We start from the raw sequence: 20,926 nt of genomic DNA, 5'->3' as shown, positions 1-20,926 counted from the left end.
ATTTCATTTTCCAGAAGATGAAGGTGATATGGGGTACTACCACTCTGGATCTAATTCAAACCAGAATGGTGAAGTGCACATCACAGGAACTTGGGAAGAAGCAGCAGTGTCTCTGTTTTAGATTGGTTGGGAGGTCAAGGCCAGGCCAAGAAGTGAATATGTAGTTTTTTTGTTTTTATTTTATTTATTTTTATTTTTGGCTTAGTTGTGTCTTAGTTGCGGTATGCGAGCTCTCTAGTTGTGGCACGGGCTCAGTTGTTGCAGTGCGTGGGCTTAGTTGCCTCGCTACATGTGGGATCTTAGTTCCCCGACCAGGGATCGGACCCATGTCCCCCGCATTGGAAGGCAGATTCTTAACCACTGGGCCGCCAGGGAAGTCCCGAATATGTAGTTTTAGAAAGGCTAGACTTGCAAGGACAGGAAAAGCAAAGTTCAGTACACTCTCAAAAGTATCATTCTACTTACACAATTACAGTTAAGCTGGTGAAAAACATCCCCAAACACAGAGCTCTCAGAAAATATTGTGAGTTTTCAAAGATATATATTAATACAAAAGATGGAAAGAAAGACCTAGAGTAAAGACATGGATTTCTGAGCATAGTCTCAGGAAAGTGTAAGCCTCTGATAAGCAGGGACAGGTTTAGGACAAAAAAGGACAAAGGATTCTTGTTTTTTCCTAGGTACAGAGCTGAAAAGAAGTGAAAGACCCTTAGCCTGGGGCCAGTGTCCCTGTGTTGAAAGAGAGAAATACACTTCTTTAAGAATGGTCTTTGAATGCCATAGGAAAATGTTAATAATTGCAAGGCTGAGTAATGAACATATCAGTCTCTCTTCTTTTGTGTATGTTTGAAAATTTCCATGATTTTTTTAAAAATTACATTTGTATTAAAAACTATAGAAAACAGTTGATAAGAGGAACTGCAGTAAGATGAGCACTGAGTCACAGCCCCACCTATACCCAGATTAGTGGTAGGAAAAAAAAGAAGGGAGGGGTATCAGCAAGTGCCACCTTTTTTGAAATAACTAGTAAATTCTTCATTGTTGTGTTACCCTTGGAGAAATCACGCACATATCAGCTTTCAGGAACAATCATTGTGTGTCAGTATGCTGTTTATGTCTCTCAGAAAAACTGGAACAGGCAGAAGAAACTGGGTTGTTGGTGTTTCTAACAGGTCTGCGTTGAAGACAGAAGCCCCTCAGGGATAAGGGGCACAGGCCTTCTGAGCTGCACTGTTTCACAGTTCTGTGTTGAGGGTAGTCCAAGAGAGGCCTCTGAGTGACACCAGACTCCTTGCCTCTGAGGCCAGCCCTGTATTCAGCTGCATCAGCAGCATCCTGACCAACTCATGTGTTTCATGTTCTTCCATGTGGATTTGCTGCCACCATGTGTTTATCTATTAGAATAAAAGTACCAGAAAGCAAGCTGATGGGGGGAAAAAGCAGGATTATGCATAGAAACCATGAAAGACTAAAGAAGGTTACTCTTCTCAGACTCCCTTACTGCTTCTTCCTATTCTCCCCAACTTTTCAGTGTTGGGGTGCCCCTAAGACACTCTTCTCTATTTGTATTCATCCCCTTGATGACCTCATCCAGATTCATTACTTCAAATACCATGTATATGCTGATGACTCTCAAATGCTGTCTCCAGCCCAGACCTGGCAACCAGCCCCCAGTAGCTTTCAGGTAGATGTCTTAGAACTCAACATGTCTAAAACTAAACTCTCTGCTGTCTCGCACCTGCTCCCCTCAGAGTCTTCCCTGTCCAGGTTTGATGGCAAGTTCCTCAGACCCTGACTTCTCTCTTTTATACCCTACATCCAGCCCATCAGGAAATCCTATTTATTGCCTTGACCTTCAAGTCATGTCCAGATTCCAAAGTGCTTTTCACACCCCTGCTACCACCATCCTGGTTTGAGCCGCCCTCATTTCTCACCTAGACTCCTGTTCTTTCTATTTCTGCATTGCTACCTTAATGGTCTCCTTAGCATAAATTAAATCATGACACTTCTCTGCTCAAAAACCTGCACTGGCTCATCTCACTCAGTAAAATCCAACACCATTATAATGCCTTTCGGGCCCTCGTGATCTGCCCTCTTCTTACCTCTGTGTCTTTATCCCTGGCCTAACTTCCCCCCCTCCCCCCGCCCACTCCAGTAACACTGGCCTCCTGAGGTTCCTCAAGAAATCCCAGGCACATCCTTGCCTCAGGCTTTGCACTGGCTGACCCTGGTTGCCCAGGTGCATTTCTGCAGACCTTCACAAGCCACCTCCCACACATTCTCTATGTCTTAGCTCAGATGTCACCTTCTCAAGAATTAAGGCCCACCCACTCTGACCATTCTGCTTTAGAGTGCCACTGTCACTCCTGAACCTCTTTACCCTTAACATCTTTTTATCTGTGTAGCGTTTACTCCCTTCTGACATGCTCTATAATTTGCTCACTTATTTTGTTTACTGTTTACCTCCGTCTGCTGAAATGTAAACTCCATGGGAAAAGTGGTCTTTTGTTCTGTTCACTGGTGTATTCCATGAGCCTAGAACAGGACCTGCCTCAATAAAGTACTGATAAAAAGAAAAATAGAAACTGTCAGAAAGGAGGAAGGATCATCAGTGTCAGGACAGCCGGGAGGCCCAGCAAGATAGGAACTGAAGACTCTCCACTGAGTGATAACCTGGGGAGCTTCTCTTTTGTCAGGGGACCCAGTGGAGGGGTCTGCACTCTGTGCCTCTTAGGGAGGTGATGGGCTGAGGGAGGCTTAATTTCTATTTCTGAAAGGGCAGAAGCTCAGTCCTCCTAGCACCTTAGAGGGCCTGTCACCAGCCAGCTGTGGAGGCCTGTCTTAAGCGATCTGTGCATTGAAGCTGCCTCTCGTGAAGCCAGCCCCATCCTGCAAACACAGAGCTCAGCAAGAGAGTACCCAACTACAGGGGCGGAAAGCCTTGTGTCTGCTTGTAACACCCTGGAACAGTACTCTGTAACAAGCCCCTTTTACAAGTTAATGAGTGAAAATGCCAATTTTAAAATTATTTAGCGGTTACTAAGAGGTTTATTTGTTAGGCTCATTAGTCCTTTTAATCAGAAGTCAGTCATTCTCTTTGCTGTCACAGTAGCTTTTCAAACCATTCGGTGCCTGGTTTAAGAGGCATTGAATCTTGAGAGAACATTGAAGTCATTTGCAGTTATAAGACCACTGGGACTTCGTCTTCTCCTAATACTTTTAAGAAAGTTGTTGGCTTGAATTTAGTTGTTTTATTTTATTTAAAAAATAGGTATTTACTTTGAATATATATTACTACATATAAATTTATTGTCCCTTATGAAAAGCTGGTTGTTACTTTGATAGTTAGCTTTTCTCACTTTTTTAGACTTTACCAGTAGATTTTTGCTAATTTGATTAAATAGCATGCTTGTTACTTGTCATAATTATCATAGAATTGTTTTTATTATTTGGGATAAGCCATGATGGACCATTCTGATAAAAGCCGGCAGGAAATCAAGGCTCTCCTCTCAGAGTACCTCGTGGAGACAGTATTGTCTAGTTGGGTCGGGAAGCCCAGCTTATCAAAGTCTTCTCACACTTTGTTTCCTGTGAACCAGGACATGGTTGTGATGACTCATTAGAAAGGAGCTTGGAGTTGGTATTTGGGGGATTGTTTCCCTGCCTGACATGGGGTGTAGATGACAGTGTGCTGATTCTGGGGGTTGGGATAATAACTCAGTACTTTCCTTTCCTTTCTCACAGTTGTTTCCTCTCTTTGCTCCTGGTGGCTGCTGTGGTTTGGAAGATCAAACAAAGTTGTTGGGCTTCCAGACGTAGAGAGGTAAGCCTCAGTGGTTAAAGATTAATGAATCCCTGTAGGAACATTTTCCTTCGTATTTCCCTTAAGCAAGTCAGTTTTGCTATTTAGTGATAATTGATGGATATATCTATAGAGAGAGTAATGTATGGTCAGTAGACTTCAATCAGTGCTATGTAAGCTATAGTTCATTCTGCACCACATGGTTTTAACTTTCTAAAAGGAAACTAAGAATCATACTGACTTACAGGTGAAGTCAGTTTTTTTATCCTTCCTACCAGAAGCTGGTTCCTTAGCTCAGGCTGGAGATCTGAAGGCTTAGTAGCACAGCCTTTACAGGAGCCTTTCATGAGGATGAGAGTAAAATATCAAAAGTTTCTCATTATTCAAGGAAAGATAAATGTGTGTCTAATTAAGTATTTGCTTGAGTTCTGTTTATTAATGAGTATTGATTTATTTCCAGAGCTCCATTCCAAAAGTAATATTAATAAGTCCAGAAAATATTTATAATTGGCAAATCAAATAAACTTGATGAAAAATTACAACACAAAAACTGTTTATTGCAACTTTCACTTGTGTATTTACTCTGCCTTTTAGTCATCATGTCTATTGCATTGTTGCTAAATAGAGGTGCACTAAGATCTAGACTTTGTGCTCTTTGGTTTTCTATATAAAACTTGATCTATAGACAAGATTTAGAGGAGAACAGAAATATCTAAAATCAAAATTCACAAGCATGCAGCACTGTTCATAGAACATTAGTGTCTGTAATGGGGTTAAGATAGGCTTCAGGATATGAGCCTCTTCCTGGGGGCCGTGACACCTTTTCTGACCCATGTAAAGGTGATGTTATCATAGAGGTAGCATTACACCCTCTTTATTATGATTTTAAAAATTCAGTGGATAACTTATTCAGAGGTTTTTTTCTTTTTAATAGCTCTATTACTAAGATATTTTTAAATCTCAACAAATAGCACAGTATTCTGAAAAAATATGTTATCCAAATGTGTAATAAAAAAGTGAGAAGCCATATAAACTAGTACCAAGGAAGGAATCAAAAACTTGTTAAGATATTACTCTCTCCACAAAGGGTATTAGACCCAAGGAGTTTCAATTTGAGATGAGCTTATGGAGATAATAATAGTCTATTCCTTCTTGGGTGCTTATGAGAATTAATTATTTCCAAAATGTATAAACGGTTCCAGGGTAAAGGAAAAGATGGGAAGCCTAAAAGAATCCTGATACATTTTATGCTTAGAAACCTTGAAACCAAAACCTGAGAAATGTAACACCAAAAAGTAAAGACCAGTTGTATAATGACTGTACGTGCAGCAGTCTAGTTTACCAGTGTAGAAAAGGGATCATTTCACACCAGAAAACCTACTAGGATATGTTATATCAGTGGGTAAAAAAATAAAACCTAAATTTTCGGTAGTGGCCAAGTAATCATTTAGTCATTTATTGATATTAACACTTATTCCTAGTTTAAAAACAACTCTTAGTAAACTCAAAAATAATACCTCCTCAACACTCTGAAGAATAACCAGATAACCAACATCACCCATGATAAAAAAAATTAACTAGAGTTTGTACCCAATAAAATCCAGACAAGTTAGTCATATTAAGAACTGACATTTGAGCATTTCTAAATTGCAGGCACTGTTGTAAGAGGTTTTATATAGATTAACTAATTTAATCCTCACAACAACCCTATAAAATAGTGACACTGGTCCTGTTTCACAGATAGAGGAACTGAGGCTCAGAGAGGCAAAGTAACTTACCCATCACCACACAATTACAATAAAGACACCAAACTGGGCTTTAAACTTAGGACTTCTGTCTTCACAGACCATGTTTCTAATCACAAAGTAGTCCCCATAGTCACTTACTTTTGTTCTGGGTATTCTAGACTCTGCACTAAGAGAAATAGAAATAAGAAGTTTTGTTACTTTCGGAAAGGGAATAAAATTATTATTTTCATATAAGATGATTAAAACATCATATAGATTTACCTGCATAAAATTACTAAAGTATATAAAAAATAAACAAATGAATAACATAGAAGACAAACAACCAACTGGAAAATATTTGCAGTGTACATGAAAGAAAATAAGATGAACACCTTGCAGAAAAGAGGTTTTCCCCCAAAAAAGTATGCTTATTACACAGTTGATCAACCAATAAACTAAGCTTTTACCTTTGTGACTTAAAATTTCTCTGTTACTGTGAACCTGACCATTCAAAATATATTTTATCTTTTCTAAAATATCGTTCATGATTTATCCCTCTCAGAACTGTAGAAAAGTGATGTGATATTTTTTATAACAAAAATAATAGCTAATACTGCTTAAGTCATTGCTACATACCAGGCCCTATTTTAAGTGCCTTTACTCACATTATCTCCTGCACTTGTCATAAAGGAACTAGACTGGGAACTGGAGGCGGGTAGGCACTCTGTCTCACTGTGACTCCACACTTAGAATAGCAGAGAACCCAGAGGAGGGTTGTTGTTATATGTATTTGTTGAGTAAATGAACCAATAGCTTTGTGAGATGTAGGAATGTGATTATTGACACGTTAACACAATGTTTAATATAAAAATGCCCTTCTAAAACAGAGCCATGATCTATCCAGCCCAAGATTCTGTCTCCTACAATAGTTCCAAGGAAGTGGTTGAAGTAGGGCCTCATTGTCTTCCACAGCATGACCTCAGAGCTTCAGTGACATGCCCAGATTTCTGATATCCCTAATGATATATGATTGACAACACACCACGTACTAGGCACTGTGCTAGTTAAAGCATCTCATTTAATCCTACTGATACTTTTATGGGATTAAAAACCCATTTTAGAGAGGAGGGAATTGAAACCCAGAGACTTTAAACACCTTTTTTAAAGTCACACAGCTGGAGAGTGTTGAAGCAGATATTCATATCCAAGCCTCCCTAAATCCAGAGCCCCTAGTTGTCCCTCTGCTCTGCAAAACTTCATGGTTTTTTGTGTTTAGCTTATACCACCTCTCTGAATAAAGAGCTCTTTCAGTTCCTATCTACTGTGTAACAAAGGATAGTTTTTGTTGCTGTGTAAATACTTGGTTCAAGTTTCAGCAGGAAAAAAGAAAGCCTGGCTTTAATCTAGTAATAAAAATATAAGGAGATAGGATAATTTATTTTATGTGTTTAACAAGCAGGCATCATAGCATTATATCCATCAGTACATTAGTATGTATCTCTAACAGATAAGGACTTTTTCTTTAATATAACAATACTGTCATCACAGCCAACAAAATTAAAATGTTAATACCTGGTCCATGTCCAGTTTTCCCCAGCTGTCTCAACAATATCGTTTTGGACTTGATTTGTTTGAATCAGGGAGGATGAGGTATTTTTAATATGTAGTATTCTCTAATAAAATCCCCTCAGTACTCTTTGCATTAATGATTGCTGTATTACTTACCAGCAACTTCTTCGAGAGATGCAGCAGATGGCCAGTCGTCCCTTTGCCTCTGTAAATGTTGCCTTGGAAACAGATGAAGAGCCTCCTGATCTTATTGGGGGAAGTATAAAGGTGAGATTGTATTTCAAAAGTCCCTGTGACTTAACTTATCAAAACTCATGCTTCTAAGTCTGGGGAACCAGAGAGAGCAAGAGCCTCATTCTGTTGCCTCTTATGTTATCCTCTCTCTTTCTTCTTAACAGTAAGTCCACACACTGAAAGTGTCAGGTATTCTTTTGCTTTCATTTTCTAATCTTTGATTCATGTTGTTAAGCAGTCTCATATTCAGGGAATTTTAAATTGTAAATAACTTGTCTGATATTCTTGTAAGTTTTCTATGGCATGATACTTGAAAACTTGAAAATAGCTAAATTGAACCATTGTTCCTTATAAGTATTTTGGGGGATTTTTTAAAAGGGGAAAAATCATGATTGACTATGAATTCTGTAGTCAAAATAAATAATTCTGATCCCCCCACCATGATGAAGAAAATGATAAGACTTTCTCTTTTAACAAAATGATGAAATATTTCAGATACTCTTGGGAAACAGCTATATGTTCATGGAGATATGTATACACACACATATATACATATGTATGTGTATATATATATATACACATACGTATATGTATGTGTATATATATATATATACACATATGTATATGTATGTGTATATATATTTTATATATATATAATGTCCTAACATACTTATTAAAGCATTACTGAGCTTACAGGAAGTATGTGAGATTTCCAGGGACCACTCTCCTTTCCCTCCTCCAAAAAAGAACAAACCATGAACCAAAACCAGAGCCATGCGTGGTCTAAAGTGGTTCTAGACTGGTAACACACCACATCTCACAGCTGAAGTAGATGCAGATCCTGTCTGAGGGAAAACATACCCAATTCAGCCATGTAGGACTCCCATAGATCAAGACCAAGGAATCAGTGATCACCAAGGACAAAAGAGAAAAGCCATGAATAAGAGTCAGCAGAAGCAACAGAAGTGGCATCTAATGAATATAATATAGCTCTGTATGAAATGTTTAAAGAAACAAAAGATAGAATCATAAAGATGAGGAAGCCATGAGAGTCAAGAATGGCCAATCACACCTGAAAAAGAACCAAATGGAACTGTTAGAAATGGAAAATACAGTAGTTGAAATTTTTAAAATAATTCAGTTTACATGTTAAACAGCACATCAGACACAAGTAAGGAGAGAGCTTTTGAGCTGGAAGATGACTCTGAAGAAACTACACAGGCTGCAGAACAGAGAGACAAGGAGATGGAAAATATGACAGATAATGAGAATATGGAGGATAGAATGAGAAAACTTAACATATATATTATCACAGTCCCAGAACAAATGAATGGAGGAGAGGCAATATTCAAAGAGCTGAGAATTTTCCAGAACTGATGGAAGACATGATTATACAGATTCTAGCAAAACATATTGTAAGCAGGAGTAAGGAAAGAAAGCAGAGGGAAGGCAGGGGAGAAAGAAAACTACAGTTGGGTTTATCATAGTGAAACTGTAGAACTCCAAAGACAAAGAGAATGTCTTAAAATTAGCCAGAACAAAAAAAGATCACTACAACATGGAGAAATTGGAACCCTTGTGTACTGTTAGTGGGAATGAAAATGATGCAGCTGCTGTGGAAAACAGTATTTCTCTTCCTCAAAAAAATAAAAATATGGCTTCCCTGGTGGCGCAGTGGTTGAGAGTCCGCCTGCCGATGCAGGGGACACAGGTTCATGCCCCGGTCCAGGAGGATCCGCTCAGCCTGTGCGTCCGGAGCCTGTGCTCCGCAATGGGAGAGGCCACAACAGTGAGAGGCCCGTGTACCAAAAAAAATAAAAATAGAATTATTATATGATCTAGCAATTCTATTTCTGGGTATATATCCAAAAGAATTGAAAGCAGGGTCTTGAAGAGATATTCGCACACCGTGTGCATAGCAGCTTTATTCACAGTAGCTAGAAGTTGGAACCAACCTACGTGTCCATTGAGGTATGAATGGATAAACAGAATGTGGTATATATATACAATGGAATATTACTCAGCCTTAAAAAGGAAAGAAAGTCTGACCAATGCTACATAGATGAACATAGGTGAAACTTGAAGACATTATGCTAAGTGAAAGCCAGTCGCAAAAAGACAAACACTGTATGATTTCACTTATATAAGGTACCTTGAGTAGTCAACTTCAGAGAGACAGAAAATAGAATGGTAGTTGCCAGGGTCTTGGGAGAGGAAGGAATGGGGAGTTGCCGTTTAATGGGTATAGAGTTTCAGTTTTCCAAGATGAAGGAGTTTTGCAGATGGATGGTGGTGATGGTTGCACAACAGTATAAATTACTTAATACCACTGAACTGTATACCTAAAAATGGTTAAGATAGTAAATTTTGTTATGTGCATTTTACCACATTAAAAAATAACTGGGGAAAAAAAGACAGATCACCTACAAAGGAATGACAGAGTGACAGCTGACTGACTTCTCAGGAGCTACAAGAGAGAAGAAGAATGTCTTCAAAGTATTGAAAGAGAAGAACTGCCAACCTAGGATAGTGTACCCAGTAACTACCTTCCAAGAACAAGGATAAAATAAAGGTAGATATCCTTAGATTATGGGAAATACCGAGCACTTGCCACCAACAGACGTGTATAAAAGAAATGTCTAAAGGATGTGCTAGAGAGGAGGGAAATTACCCCAGGAGGGTGGAATAAGAGGGAATAGTGGGCTTCCCTGGTGGCGCAGTGGTTGGGAGTCTGCCTGCCGGTGCAGGGGACACGGGTTCGTGCCCCGGTCTGGGAGGATCCCACATGCCGCGGAGTGGCTGAGCCTGCGCGTCCGGAGCCTGTGCACCGCAACAGTGAGAGGCCCGCGTACCGCAAAAAAAAAAAAAAAAAAAAAAAAAAGAGGGAATAGTGAGTAAATCAGATGGTAAACATGTGCCTAAATCTAAGCAAACGTTGTCCTGATAAAATAGTGATAATTTGTGGTATTGAGAAGAATAGACAAGCCTGAGTGACACCCCGTGTCACACATATGGCACAGCCGGCTGCTCTTTAAAATGCTGTCTTGACTTTCCTGTCAGGACACCACACACCTTCTGGCTGTTCTGTGCTCTGTATTCTTCGTTCAACCCTCTTCATCTCCCAACATCTTGTAACAGTCGTGGCCATCTCAGGCTCAGTCTTTGTGCCTCTTCTCACATCTTTTACACCTACACCATTGGTGATTGTCTTAGTCTGTTCAGGCTGCTATAAAAAGTATCAGAGACTGGGTGGCTTATAAATAATGGAAATTAATTTCTCACAGCTCTGGAGGCTGGGAAACCCAAGATCAAGGTGCTGGCGGATTAGGTGTCTGGGGAAGGCTTGCTTTCTGGTTCATAGATAGTGACTTCTAGCTGTAATCTATTTTTTTTTCTTTTTTGGCCACATCATGCAGCTTGCACCATGGGATCTTAGTTCCCCGATCAGGGATTGAACCTGGGCCCTTGACAGTGAAAGTGCAGAGTCCTAACCACTGGACCACGAGGGAATTCCCTCTAGCTGTAATTTTACGTTGTAGGAGGGGTGAGGGAGCTCTCAGGGTCTCTTTTCTAAGGGCACTAATGCCATTCATGAGGGCTGTGCCCTCATGACCTAATCATCTCCCAAAGGCCCTACTTCCAAATATTATCACATTGGGTATTATAATTTAACATATGGGACTTCCCTGGTGGCTCAGTGGTTAAGAATCCACCTGCCAGTACAGGGGACACAGGTTTGATCCCTGGCCTGGGAAGATGCCACATACTGCGGAGCAGCTAAGCCCATGCACCACAACTGTGGAGCCCACGTACCGCAACTACCAAAGCCCACCTGCTCTCGGGCCTGCGTGCCGCAACTACTGAGCCCACATGCTGCAACTACTGAAGCCCATGCGCCTAGAGCCCATTCTCCACAACAAGAGAAGCTACCATAATGAGAAGCCCACGCACCACAATGAAGAGTAGCCCCGGTTCGTCGCAACTAGAGAAAGCCCAAGCACAGCAACGAAGACCCAGCGCAGCCCCCCCAAAAATTTTAGCATATGAATTTTGGGAGTACACAAATATTCAGACCATAGCAGTGATCTTATCCATCATGTATTTAAACACCATGATGTTTAAACCTCTCCGCTCAAACCTCTCCTGTGAGTATCCAACTCATATATCAAATTGCTTGCTCAGTGTTCCCACTTGGATGTCTTATAAGCATCTTAACAAATTTAACATGTTCAAAACTGAGTTCTAAATACTGTTCCCCACACCTGCTCCTCTGGCATAACTTCCCCAACTCATCATCCTAGTTGCTCAGGCCAAAATTGTCCTTGACTCGTCCTTGCTCTCATCCTCATTGGATAGCCAGTCCATCAGCAAATCTTTTTGACTTTATCTTCAAAAATATTTCCTGACCACTGTGCACCACCTCCACTACTGTTACCTATCACCTTGATCTAGGCCATTATCCTCTTTCACCTAGGTTTTTGCAGTTGCTTCATAACTGGTTTCCCCACTTCTGCCATTTCACTCATCTATTCATTTCCCTGTGCTGTAGTCACAGTGGTTCTGGAAATGATTTTCTTCAATTTGAAGAAATTGATGGCACAATTCTAAAGATGGCTCCCAAGATTCCTGTCTTATGGATATTCAATCAAACACTACTCCAGGTTCTGCTTTGAAGAGATTGTGCAGAAGTAATTAAAGTCTGAGGGTAGTTGATATTAAGATATAAGGAAAGCTTTCTCTGGCTGGTGGCAGAAGAGGAAGCATGAGAAGAACTTGAGCACCATCAGTGGTTTCAAGCTGGAGGGACCAGGTGGGGGGAATGTGAGTGGCCTCCAAGAGAAGAGTGGCCCCTGGCTGATTGCTAGCAAGGAAGTGGGGACCTTAGACCTAGAGATGGAAGGAACTGGATTCTGCCAACTTTAATGAGTTTTGAAGCAGGTTCTTCCCCAGTGCCTCCTGGTAAGAGTGGAATGCAGCTGATAACTTGACTTCCACCTTCTGAAGACAAGAGCTGAGACCCTTGAGACCTTTGTGAGATAGAGCTGAGAATTTTTCCAGAACTCATAGAAGACATGAATAGGACCTATATCCCTAAGCAGAGAGCCCTACAGAGCTCTTGCCTGGACTTCTGACCTACAAAATTGAGATAATAAATAGGTGCTGCTTTAAGCACCGAAGTTTGTGATTTGTTTCATAGCAATAGAAACTAATATAGGGGCATCTTTAAAAATCACATCTAGGGCTTCCCTGGTGGCACAGTGGTTGAGAGTCTGCCTGCTGATGCAGGGGACACGGGTTCGTGCCCCGGTCCAAGAGGATCCCACATGCCGCGGAGAGGCTGGGCCCGTGAGCCATGGCTGCTGAGCCTGCGCGTCCGGAGCCTGTGCTCCGCAACAGGAGAGGCCACAGCAGTGAGAGGCCCGCATACCGCAAAGAAAAAAAAAATCACATCTAAAGGCTGGTGAAGGTGTTTCTTCAGAAACACTGCTTTAGGTAATTCTTTGTTTTTTTCCACCAGACAGTTCCCAAGCCCATTGCCCTGGAGCCATGTTTTGGCAACAAAGCTGCTGTCCTCTCTGTGTTTGTGAGGCTCCCTCGAGGCCTCGGTGGAATCCCTCCTCCTGGGCAGTCGGGTGAGTAGATGAGGGTCATTGACAAATGAGGTTTATGTTTTAGATGTGTGAAGGCTCCTTCCCTTTCATAGAGAACTTGGTTATAAAAGCGATATTGCATTCAGGCAGACCTCGGAGATATTGCAGGTTTGGTTCCAGAAAACGTCAATAAAGCAACTATCACAAAAAGCGAGTCACATGAATTTTTTGGTTTCCCAGTGCATATAAGTTATGTCTACATTATACTGTAGCCTGTTAAGATGCAATAGCATTATGTCTAAAAAGACAGGGTACATCCTTAATTTAAAAATGCTTTATTGCTAAAAATGCTAACTATTATCTGACAGTGCCGGGTTGCCATAAACCTTCAATTTGTTAAACAACAATGACAACCCAGTATCTGTGAGGCACAATAAAGTATACCTGTAGGGCCTGCCTCGTGTCGTTGTGAGGATTTGGAGAGATGATCCCATTGCCACTGTATTCCTAACCTATCTTTCCTGAGGTCACCATTCCTTCCTGGGAAAAATCTGGATCTCCTCACTGCCCCAGCCTTCTCAGCCTGCCAGTGGTATTGATGCTTCCGGCCAAACCTTCTTTGCCGCCAGTGTTTCCAGTCCCCCGGGTCTGTGTTGCTCCTTTACTATCTTTTTCCTTGCTCTGCCTCTAAATGTAGGCTTTCTCCCTCTTCACTCCATATGCTCTTCCTCAATCATCTTACTTACTCTCATGGCTTCCAGCTAGCTCCCTCAAGCTAGTGGCTCTCAAATTGGTATTTCTAACACTATTTCTTTTTCTGTATTTCTGTATTTCTTTTTCTTTTTCACTCTAAGTATAAGGTACAAACAACAATTATAACATCCTAAAGGAAGTTTTTGAAAACTTACTCACAATTCTACCATCCAACACCCACCAGTGTTCACTGTTCTGTTTCCTTTCCAGCCCTTATCAGCAATTTAGTTGCAATGATTGTATAACTAATTTTTATTCTTCTTTTTTCATGTAACTATCATAAACATTTTTACAACTTACTATATAGTGTTTTATCCATCTTTTACACTACTCCATCAAATACTTGAATCATAATTTAGATAAACATTCTTTTACTGTTGAACATGAAGGAAATATGGAATATAGTTTTGGAAGTATTTTAATTAATCATGGAGTACTTTGGAGGGATGCCTCAGACAATATGAATGTTTTAGACAACTTTCAGTTGAGATGATTCTGCAGGCTTCCACTCTGACTCAGCTTTTGGAAGGTCTGGGTCCATGGTGTTCTTATGAGGGAGGACATTAGGCATGGCCAGGTCAGGATTTATTGTCTTCATTTCATAAGCGAATGGCTTGATTTGCCCTCATCTAGGGATTCCTGTGAGTTCAGCCCCTAACTTGGCCTTGTCCATGTTGAGGGCAGAATGACCCATTAACCTGACACTCTGGAGCCGTATCTCCTGCCCAGCTCAGCAGACATTGACTGGTGCTCCCTGAGGGCAAGGTACTGGCTGGGGCTGGGAGGGGAGCGATGACAGGCTTGCAACACTGTGGCCTTTCCTGCTCCAGACTTTGCCTGATGTGCCCCAACCCCCTGGACTCCTGACGGAAGACCTGCTCACTACTTGAGAGCTACCCCAAGGGTGGGGCCATCCCTGCCACCCCTTCTGTATCCCCCATTTCATTCATTCATTCATTCATTCATTCATTTTTATTGAAGTATAGTTGACTTACAGTACTATATTAGGTTCAGGTGCACAACATAGTGATTCAATATTTTTAATAGATTGTACTACCTTTAAAGTTATTACAAAATAATGGCTAATCTCCTTTCCAGTCTCTACACCTTAAGGTTTCTCCTGCTAAACGCTGGGCTCTTTTCTTTTTCATTGTGAGCTTATTATTCCCAAAAATTAAGTAATCACTGTCTTTCCCAGGTTAATATCTCTAATTCTTGTCCTCCTTGCCAAGCTTCACACCCAATTATTCGATTGCCTACTTGAAATGTCCACTTGGATACCTCAAGGTCTTATCAAGCCTAAAATGTCCAAAATGGAGCTTGCCCTCCTTCTAACCAGTTGGTCCTTTGATCTCCATCTCAGTAAAGGAATTCATTATTCAGCCAGTTGCTCAAGCCAGAAACTCAAGAGTCATCCTAGGCAGTCCTCACCTCTCTATGTATAATTCACAGGCGAGTTCTGCTGGTCCTACATCTGGAGTCTCATTCTTCCACTTTGTTTCATTTACTCTACCACGTCTTTCATCTAACCTCAGCTGCCATCTCTCCCCTGTAGTCTGCTTCTTCTACCCTTGACCTCTAAAATCACAGCCCCAACCCCCTCCCACACCTCCATCCAGCCATTCGCCTGCAGTTAAAATCATTCTTTAAATGAATAAATAAATGATGGTTATATTTCCCTGTGCTATACAATATATCCTTGTTGCTTATTTATTTTATACATAGTAATTTGTATCTCTTAATCCCATACCCCTGTCTTGCCCCTCCTGCCTTCCCTTTCACCACTGGTAACCAACACTTTGTTCTCTGTATCTGTGAGTCTGTTTCATTATATACATTCGTTTGTTCTCTTTTTTCAGATTCCACATATAAGTGATAACATGGAGTGTTTATCTTTCACTGTCTGACTTATTCACTAAGCGTAATAATCTCTAGGTTCATTCATATTGTTGCAAATGGCAGAATGTCATTATTTTTTATGATTGAGTAGTATTCCAGTGTGTGTGTGTGTGTGTGTGTGTGTGTGTGTGTGTGTGTGTGTAAAAAACATCTTCATTATCCATTCATCTGTTAATGGACACTCAGGTTGCTTCTATATCTTGGTTATTATAAATGATGCTGTGAATGTTGCTATGAACATTGTGGGTGCATGTATCTTTTTAAATCAGTATTTTTGTTTTCTTTGGAAGTATACTCAGGAGTGGAATATGGTAGTTCTACTTTTATTTTTTTGAGGAACCTACATACTATTTTCCACAGTGGCTTCACCAATTTACATTCCCACCAACAGTATACAAGGGTTCCCCTTTCTCCACATCCTCACTGACATTTGTTATTTGTGGTCTTTTTGATGATGGCCATTCTGACAGGTGTGAGATGATACCTCCTTGTGGTTTTAATTTGCATTTTCCTTATGATTAGTGATGTTCAGCAACTTTTCATGTGCCTGTTGGCCATCTGTATGGTACCTGTATGTCTTCTTTGGGAAAATGTCTATTCAGGTCTTCTATTTTTTAATAGGGTTGTTTGATATTCAATTTATGAGCTATTTATATATTATATATTAACCCCTTATTGGTCATATCATTTCCAAATATTTTCTCCCATTCAGTAGGTTGTCTTTTCATTTTGTCAGGGTTTCCTTTGCTGTGCAAAAACTTTTAAGTTTGGTTAGGTCACATTTGTTTATTTTTGCTTTTATTTCTTTTGCCTTAAGAGACAGATCCAAAAGAATATTTGCTATGATTTATGTCAGAGAGTGTTCTGCCTGTGTTCTCTTCTGGGATTTTTATGGTTTCAGGTCTTAGATTTAGGTCTTTATGTATATGGTGTGAGGAAATGTTCTAATCTCATTCTTTTGCATGTAGCTGTCCAGTTTTCCCAGAACCACTTATTGAAGAGACTTTTCTCCATTGTATATTCTTGCCTCCTTTGTCATAGATTAATTGACCATAAGTGCATGAGTTTATTTTGGGTGTCTCTATTCTGTTCCACTGATCTATGTGTCTGTATTTGTGGGAAAACCATGACGTTTTGATTACTGTAGTAGCTTTTTAGTATAGTCTGAAGTCACAGAGTGTGATATCTCCAGCTTCATTCTTTTTTCTCGAAATTGCTTTGGCGATTCAGGGTCTTTTGTGGTTCCATATAAATTTTAGTATTATTTGTTCTAGTTCTGTGGGAAATGTCATGGTTATTTTGATAAGGATTGCCTTAACTCTGTAGATTGCTTTGGGTAGTATGGACATTTTAACAATGTTCTTCCAATTCAAGAACACAGGATATCTTTCCATTTCTTTGTATCATTTTCAAATTCCTTCATAAATGTTTTGTAGTTAATCAGATTATAAGTCTTTCACCTCTTTTTAAATTTTTTTTAAATTTTTATTTATTTTATTTATTTATTTTTGGCTGTATTGGGTCTTCGTTGCTGCGTGCGGGCTTTCTCTAGTTGCAGCGAGTGGGAGCTACTCTTCATTACAATGCGTGGGCTTCTCATTGCGGTGTCTTCTCTTGTTGCAGAGCACGGGCTCTAGGCACACAGGCTTCAGTAGTTGTGGCATGTGAGCTCAGTAGTTGTGGCTTACGGGCTCTAGAGTACAGGCTCAGTAGTTGTGGCGCATGGGCTTAGTTGCTCCACAGCATGTGGGATCTTCCCAGACCAGGGCTCGAATCCATGTCCCCTGCATTGGCAGGCAGATTCTTAACCACTGCACCACCAGGGAAGCCCCTTTTACCTCTTTGGTTAAGTTTATTCCTAGGTATTTTATTCTTTTTTTTTTTTTTTTTTTTTTTTTTGCGATAACGCGGGCCTCTCACTGTTGTGTCCTCTCCCGTTGTGGAGCACAGGCTCCGGATGTGCTGGCTCAGCAGCCATGGCTCACGGGCCCAGCCTCTCCGCAGCATGTGGGATCTTCCCAGACCGGGGCACGAACCCGTGTCCCCTGCATCAGCAAGCGGACTCTCAACCACTGCGCCACCAGGGCAGCCCATCTTTTTGATGTGATGTTAAACGGAATTATTTTCTTGCTTTCTCTTTCTGATAGTTCATTATTAGTGTATAGAAAAGCAACAGATTTCTGTGTATTAATCTTGTCTCCTACAACTTTACTGAATTCATTTATTAGTTCCAATAGTTTTCTGGTGGAGACTTTAGGGTTTTCTATATATAGTATCATGGCATGTGCAAATAGTAACAGTTTGACTTCTTCCCTTCCAATTTGGATGCCTTTTCTTTCCTTTTCTCATCTGATCGCTGTGACTAGGATCTACCCCCCTTTTTAAATGGTGCCCTTCTCTGGACTCCCGAAGCACCTGGCTCTGTCTTTGCTATTACAGTGGTCACTGGTGTGGATTCCCCACTCCATGCCAGTTACTAAACCTGGCACTTAAAAGCTACCCCCCCCCATTTTATAGGCTCAGTGAGGTGGAGTGAGAAGCTCCTCTAACATGGCTCCTGGGGGCCTCAGCAGGGCTCTGAGCCTGTCCGGCCTTTTCCCATGCATAGGAATCCAGTTCCCCCAGGACTGTGCCTTCCCTAATGAACATCAAGTTAATCAATTACCAATACAAAAAGGAGAATGGACCCACCAGTCCCCTAAGCAAAGGTGGTAGCGGAGGTGGTGGGGTGATAAGCCAGGTACCATTCTAAGACTTTACATCAGTTCACTCATTGACTTCTCACACAAGCCCTGTGCTGTTCCCCATTTACAGAAGAGGAAACTGAGGCACAGGGAAGTTAAAGAACCTTGCTTATTCCAAAGTCTGGCCCCAGAGTCTATCCTAACCCTTATCATGGTGTAGATATGAAAATAACTAGTGCTATCTGGGCAGTGTGGAATGAATCTGAATTTCATCATAAAGAGTGAAGCTTTTTCTTGGAGAAAAAGACAGGAGAAACTTAGTGCTTAAAGCATGTCTGCAATCTTATTTAGATGCTCCCACCACGAGGCAGGGCACTTTGCTTGGTAGATCTGCTGAAAAGTAAGGTACTCCTTTTGTGTAAAAATGGGGGAGGAGGAGAATATGTATTTGTATTTATACAAATAAACCCTGAAGGAATATATACAAACTAAAGAAGTTACTCTGATGGAAGGGGGGAATATGGAGGGAGACACAGGTTAGAGGTAAGATTTTTCCCATGTATGTACTTTATGTATTTATTGCACCATGTGAATGTAAGAAGAAATTTTTAAAATTATTTTTTAATAAAAGCAAGCTGCTCCTTAACATGTGTTCCCTCTGTGGGTTCTCCCAAGGTCTCGCAGTGGCCAGCGCCCTGGTGGACATTTCTCAGCAGATGCCAATAGTATACAAAGAGAAGTCAGGAGCAGTGAGAAACCGGAAACAGCAGCCCCCTGCACAGCCTGGGACCTGCATTTGATGCTGGGGCCAGGACTCCCTGTGAGCAAGGAGTGGCATGCCAGAGCTGTCTGCAGAGAGGGAACAGGCAGGGAGACACTGTGCAGGGCAGAAGACTGGAAACTCTCGAAACATCCACCTCATCCGCATGTTCACAAGCTTTCTTTGACAGTTTCTCCCAACTGTGCTGCAGCATCTAACCTTTTACTTTCATATAGGAAATAATTGGTTTAGTTACAGGTCCAGGGGTGATCCAGTTGTTGATGGAGGAGGCCGGTGTAGAGCGAGTGAGAGAGCTAGGAATGACACTCAGGTTCACGTGTGGAAAACTGTTCTTGGGACTGTCTCAACAGTGCAAAAAACAAAGATGTAGTGTTTACAAGTAGACATTTGTCATCAGTCATTCTTGAACATGGTCTTTTAAAAACTAGTCAGATGAATTAACTTGTTTTCATCTGAAGCCTGCTATCTTTTTTAAAAGATGTGCTATTTATTCTTGCACAATTTAGGCAAATATCTCTCTTTCAGGGAGTAACTTTTTTTCTAGTTGAGAATTAATAATGGTCCATCTCTTTTGAATTGTAAGATAGAAGAGGCTATTTTAAATGTCAAGGTCAGCAGTGTTACTTGGAATGCCAACTGATATAATGGGTAGTTTTCTGTAGCAACTTGATTAATTTAGTCTGAATCCATTTGAAGATCTCTCTCTCTCTCTCCTCTCTTTCATTCCCTCCCTCTCTCTCCTTCACTTCCTCTTTACCTCTCTCTGTCTCTGTCTTTGTCTCTCTTTCTCACACTCATATACTCACACACACACACACACACACACACACACACACACACTAAGTGCCTAGACTTTAAATAGATCTAGCAATTGGAAAGTTAGTAAGCATAAGTTTTTACATAATTGCATTCCTACATTCTTATAAAACTTAAATAGCTATCATTGGCAATCTGTTCTTTTTCTAAAACCTAATTTGCCGCCAGAAAACGGTTTTCTCACCCCGAGAAACATTTAACGTAGCAGCAGGGATTGAGAGGAAAACAGAAATGACCTGTCAAAGCTCCTGTTTTTGTTGTCAAAAAGGACACTAAATAAGGCATGTTCCCACATGCCTCCTTGCTCCAGGTCACTCTAGGCCTGATGTTTGCTTCAGCCCTTCTGGGTGCTCCTGCCAAGGCACCACAGAGGGAGGGGCTCACTCATGTTACATGTCTCCCTTGAGCCGAAAAGAGCATGATAGCACTTGGGACCCCTTAATCAAAGGGCAACTCTTTGTTCCTGTAGTCTGCTTGAGCTGGTGGGTCATTCTTCATTCTCAGGCTCAGGTGGAGTGCCAGAAGAGGGTCGGTCTCCTGTTGTCGGGCAGAACCTGCCCAAAGCCTGGAGGAGGACCTGAAGCTGTTTGCCCTCTTTCCCCTCCTCCGCAGGAGGGGCTTAGGCCTCCCATGCTCCCTCCCAGACCCAACGGGTAGCTGTGGGGAGGGCAGTGAACAATAAGGATGAAAAGCACATGGGAAAAATGGACAAGGGGAGAAAACTATGCCAAATGAAAAGTGACCAAATTGAAGTAGTGACCAAATTGAAGTGGAGCAGGCCAGTCCCTGCTCTTCTCCCCAGGGCACTGCCTGGATGGTATGTTGTCCCCATCCATGGTGCTCTGTATTCTGGCATTATGCAGCAGCCTCCCAAGATCTCTCTTCTGCTTCAAAACCCAGTGTTCTATGGCATTACCCTGGGGGTGTAGACCTTTAGACAACAATGCTCAAGTTTGTGAATTTGGAGAAATCAATACTCAAAAGAGCAAAAACTGCGGCATTTCACCTTTATATGCAGTGCCTAGAGAGGGAGTATGACCTCTTCCCCAACATTAACCCCACTCCCATGA

At 41.2% G+C, this 20,926-nt stretch overlaps 1 protein-coding gene across 1 annotated transcript in view; it reads left to right on the top strand.

The window, feature by feature from the left end:
• Nucleotides 1-19,247, top strand: part of ATRN (attractin) — a 172,477-nt gene extending 153,230 nt beyond the window's left edge. The window contains exons 26-29 of the mRNA XM_065892394.1: nt 3,745-3,823; nt 7,258-7,365; nt 12,851-12,965; nt 18,935-19,247. Of these exons, the coding sequence (XP_065748466.1) occupies nt 3,745-3,823; nt 7,258-7,365; nt 12,851-12,965; nt 18,935-19,059 (427 nt within the window). The 3' untranslated portion in view covers nt 19,060-19,247. The remainder of the gene's footprint in view (nt 1-3,744; nt 3,824-7,257; nt 7,366-12,850; nt 12,966-18,934) is intronic.
• The last annotated feature ends 1,679 nt before the right edge of the window (nt 19,248-20,926 follow it).

Source organism: Phocoena phocoena, chromosome 15, assembly GCF_963924675.1.
Source record: "Phocoena phocoena chromosome 15, mPhoPho1.1, whole genome shotgun sequence".
In the NCBI taxonomy this organism is placed as follows: domain Eukaryota; kingdom Metazoa; phylum Chordata; class Mammalia; order Artiodactyla; family Phocoenidae; genus Phocoena; species Phocoena phocoena.
Note: the sequence above shows the minus strand (reverse complement) of the source record. Positions and strands in the feature narration are given on the sequence as shown.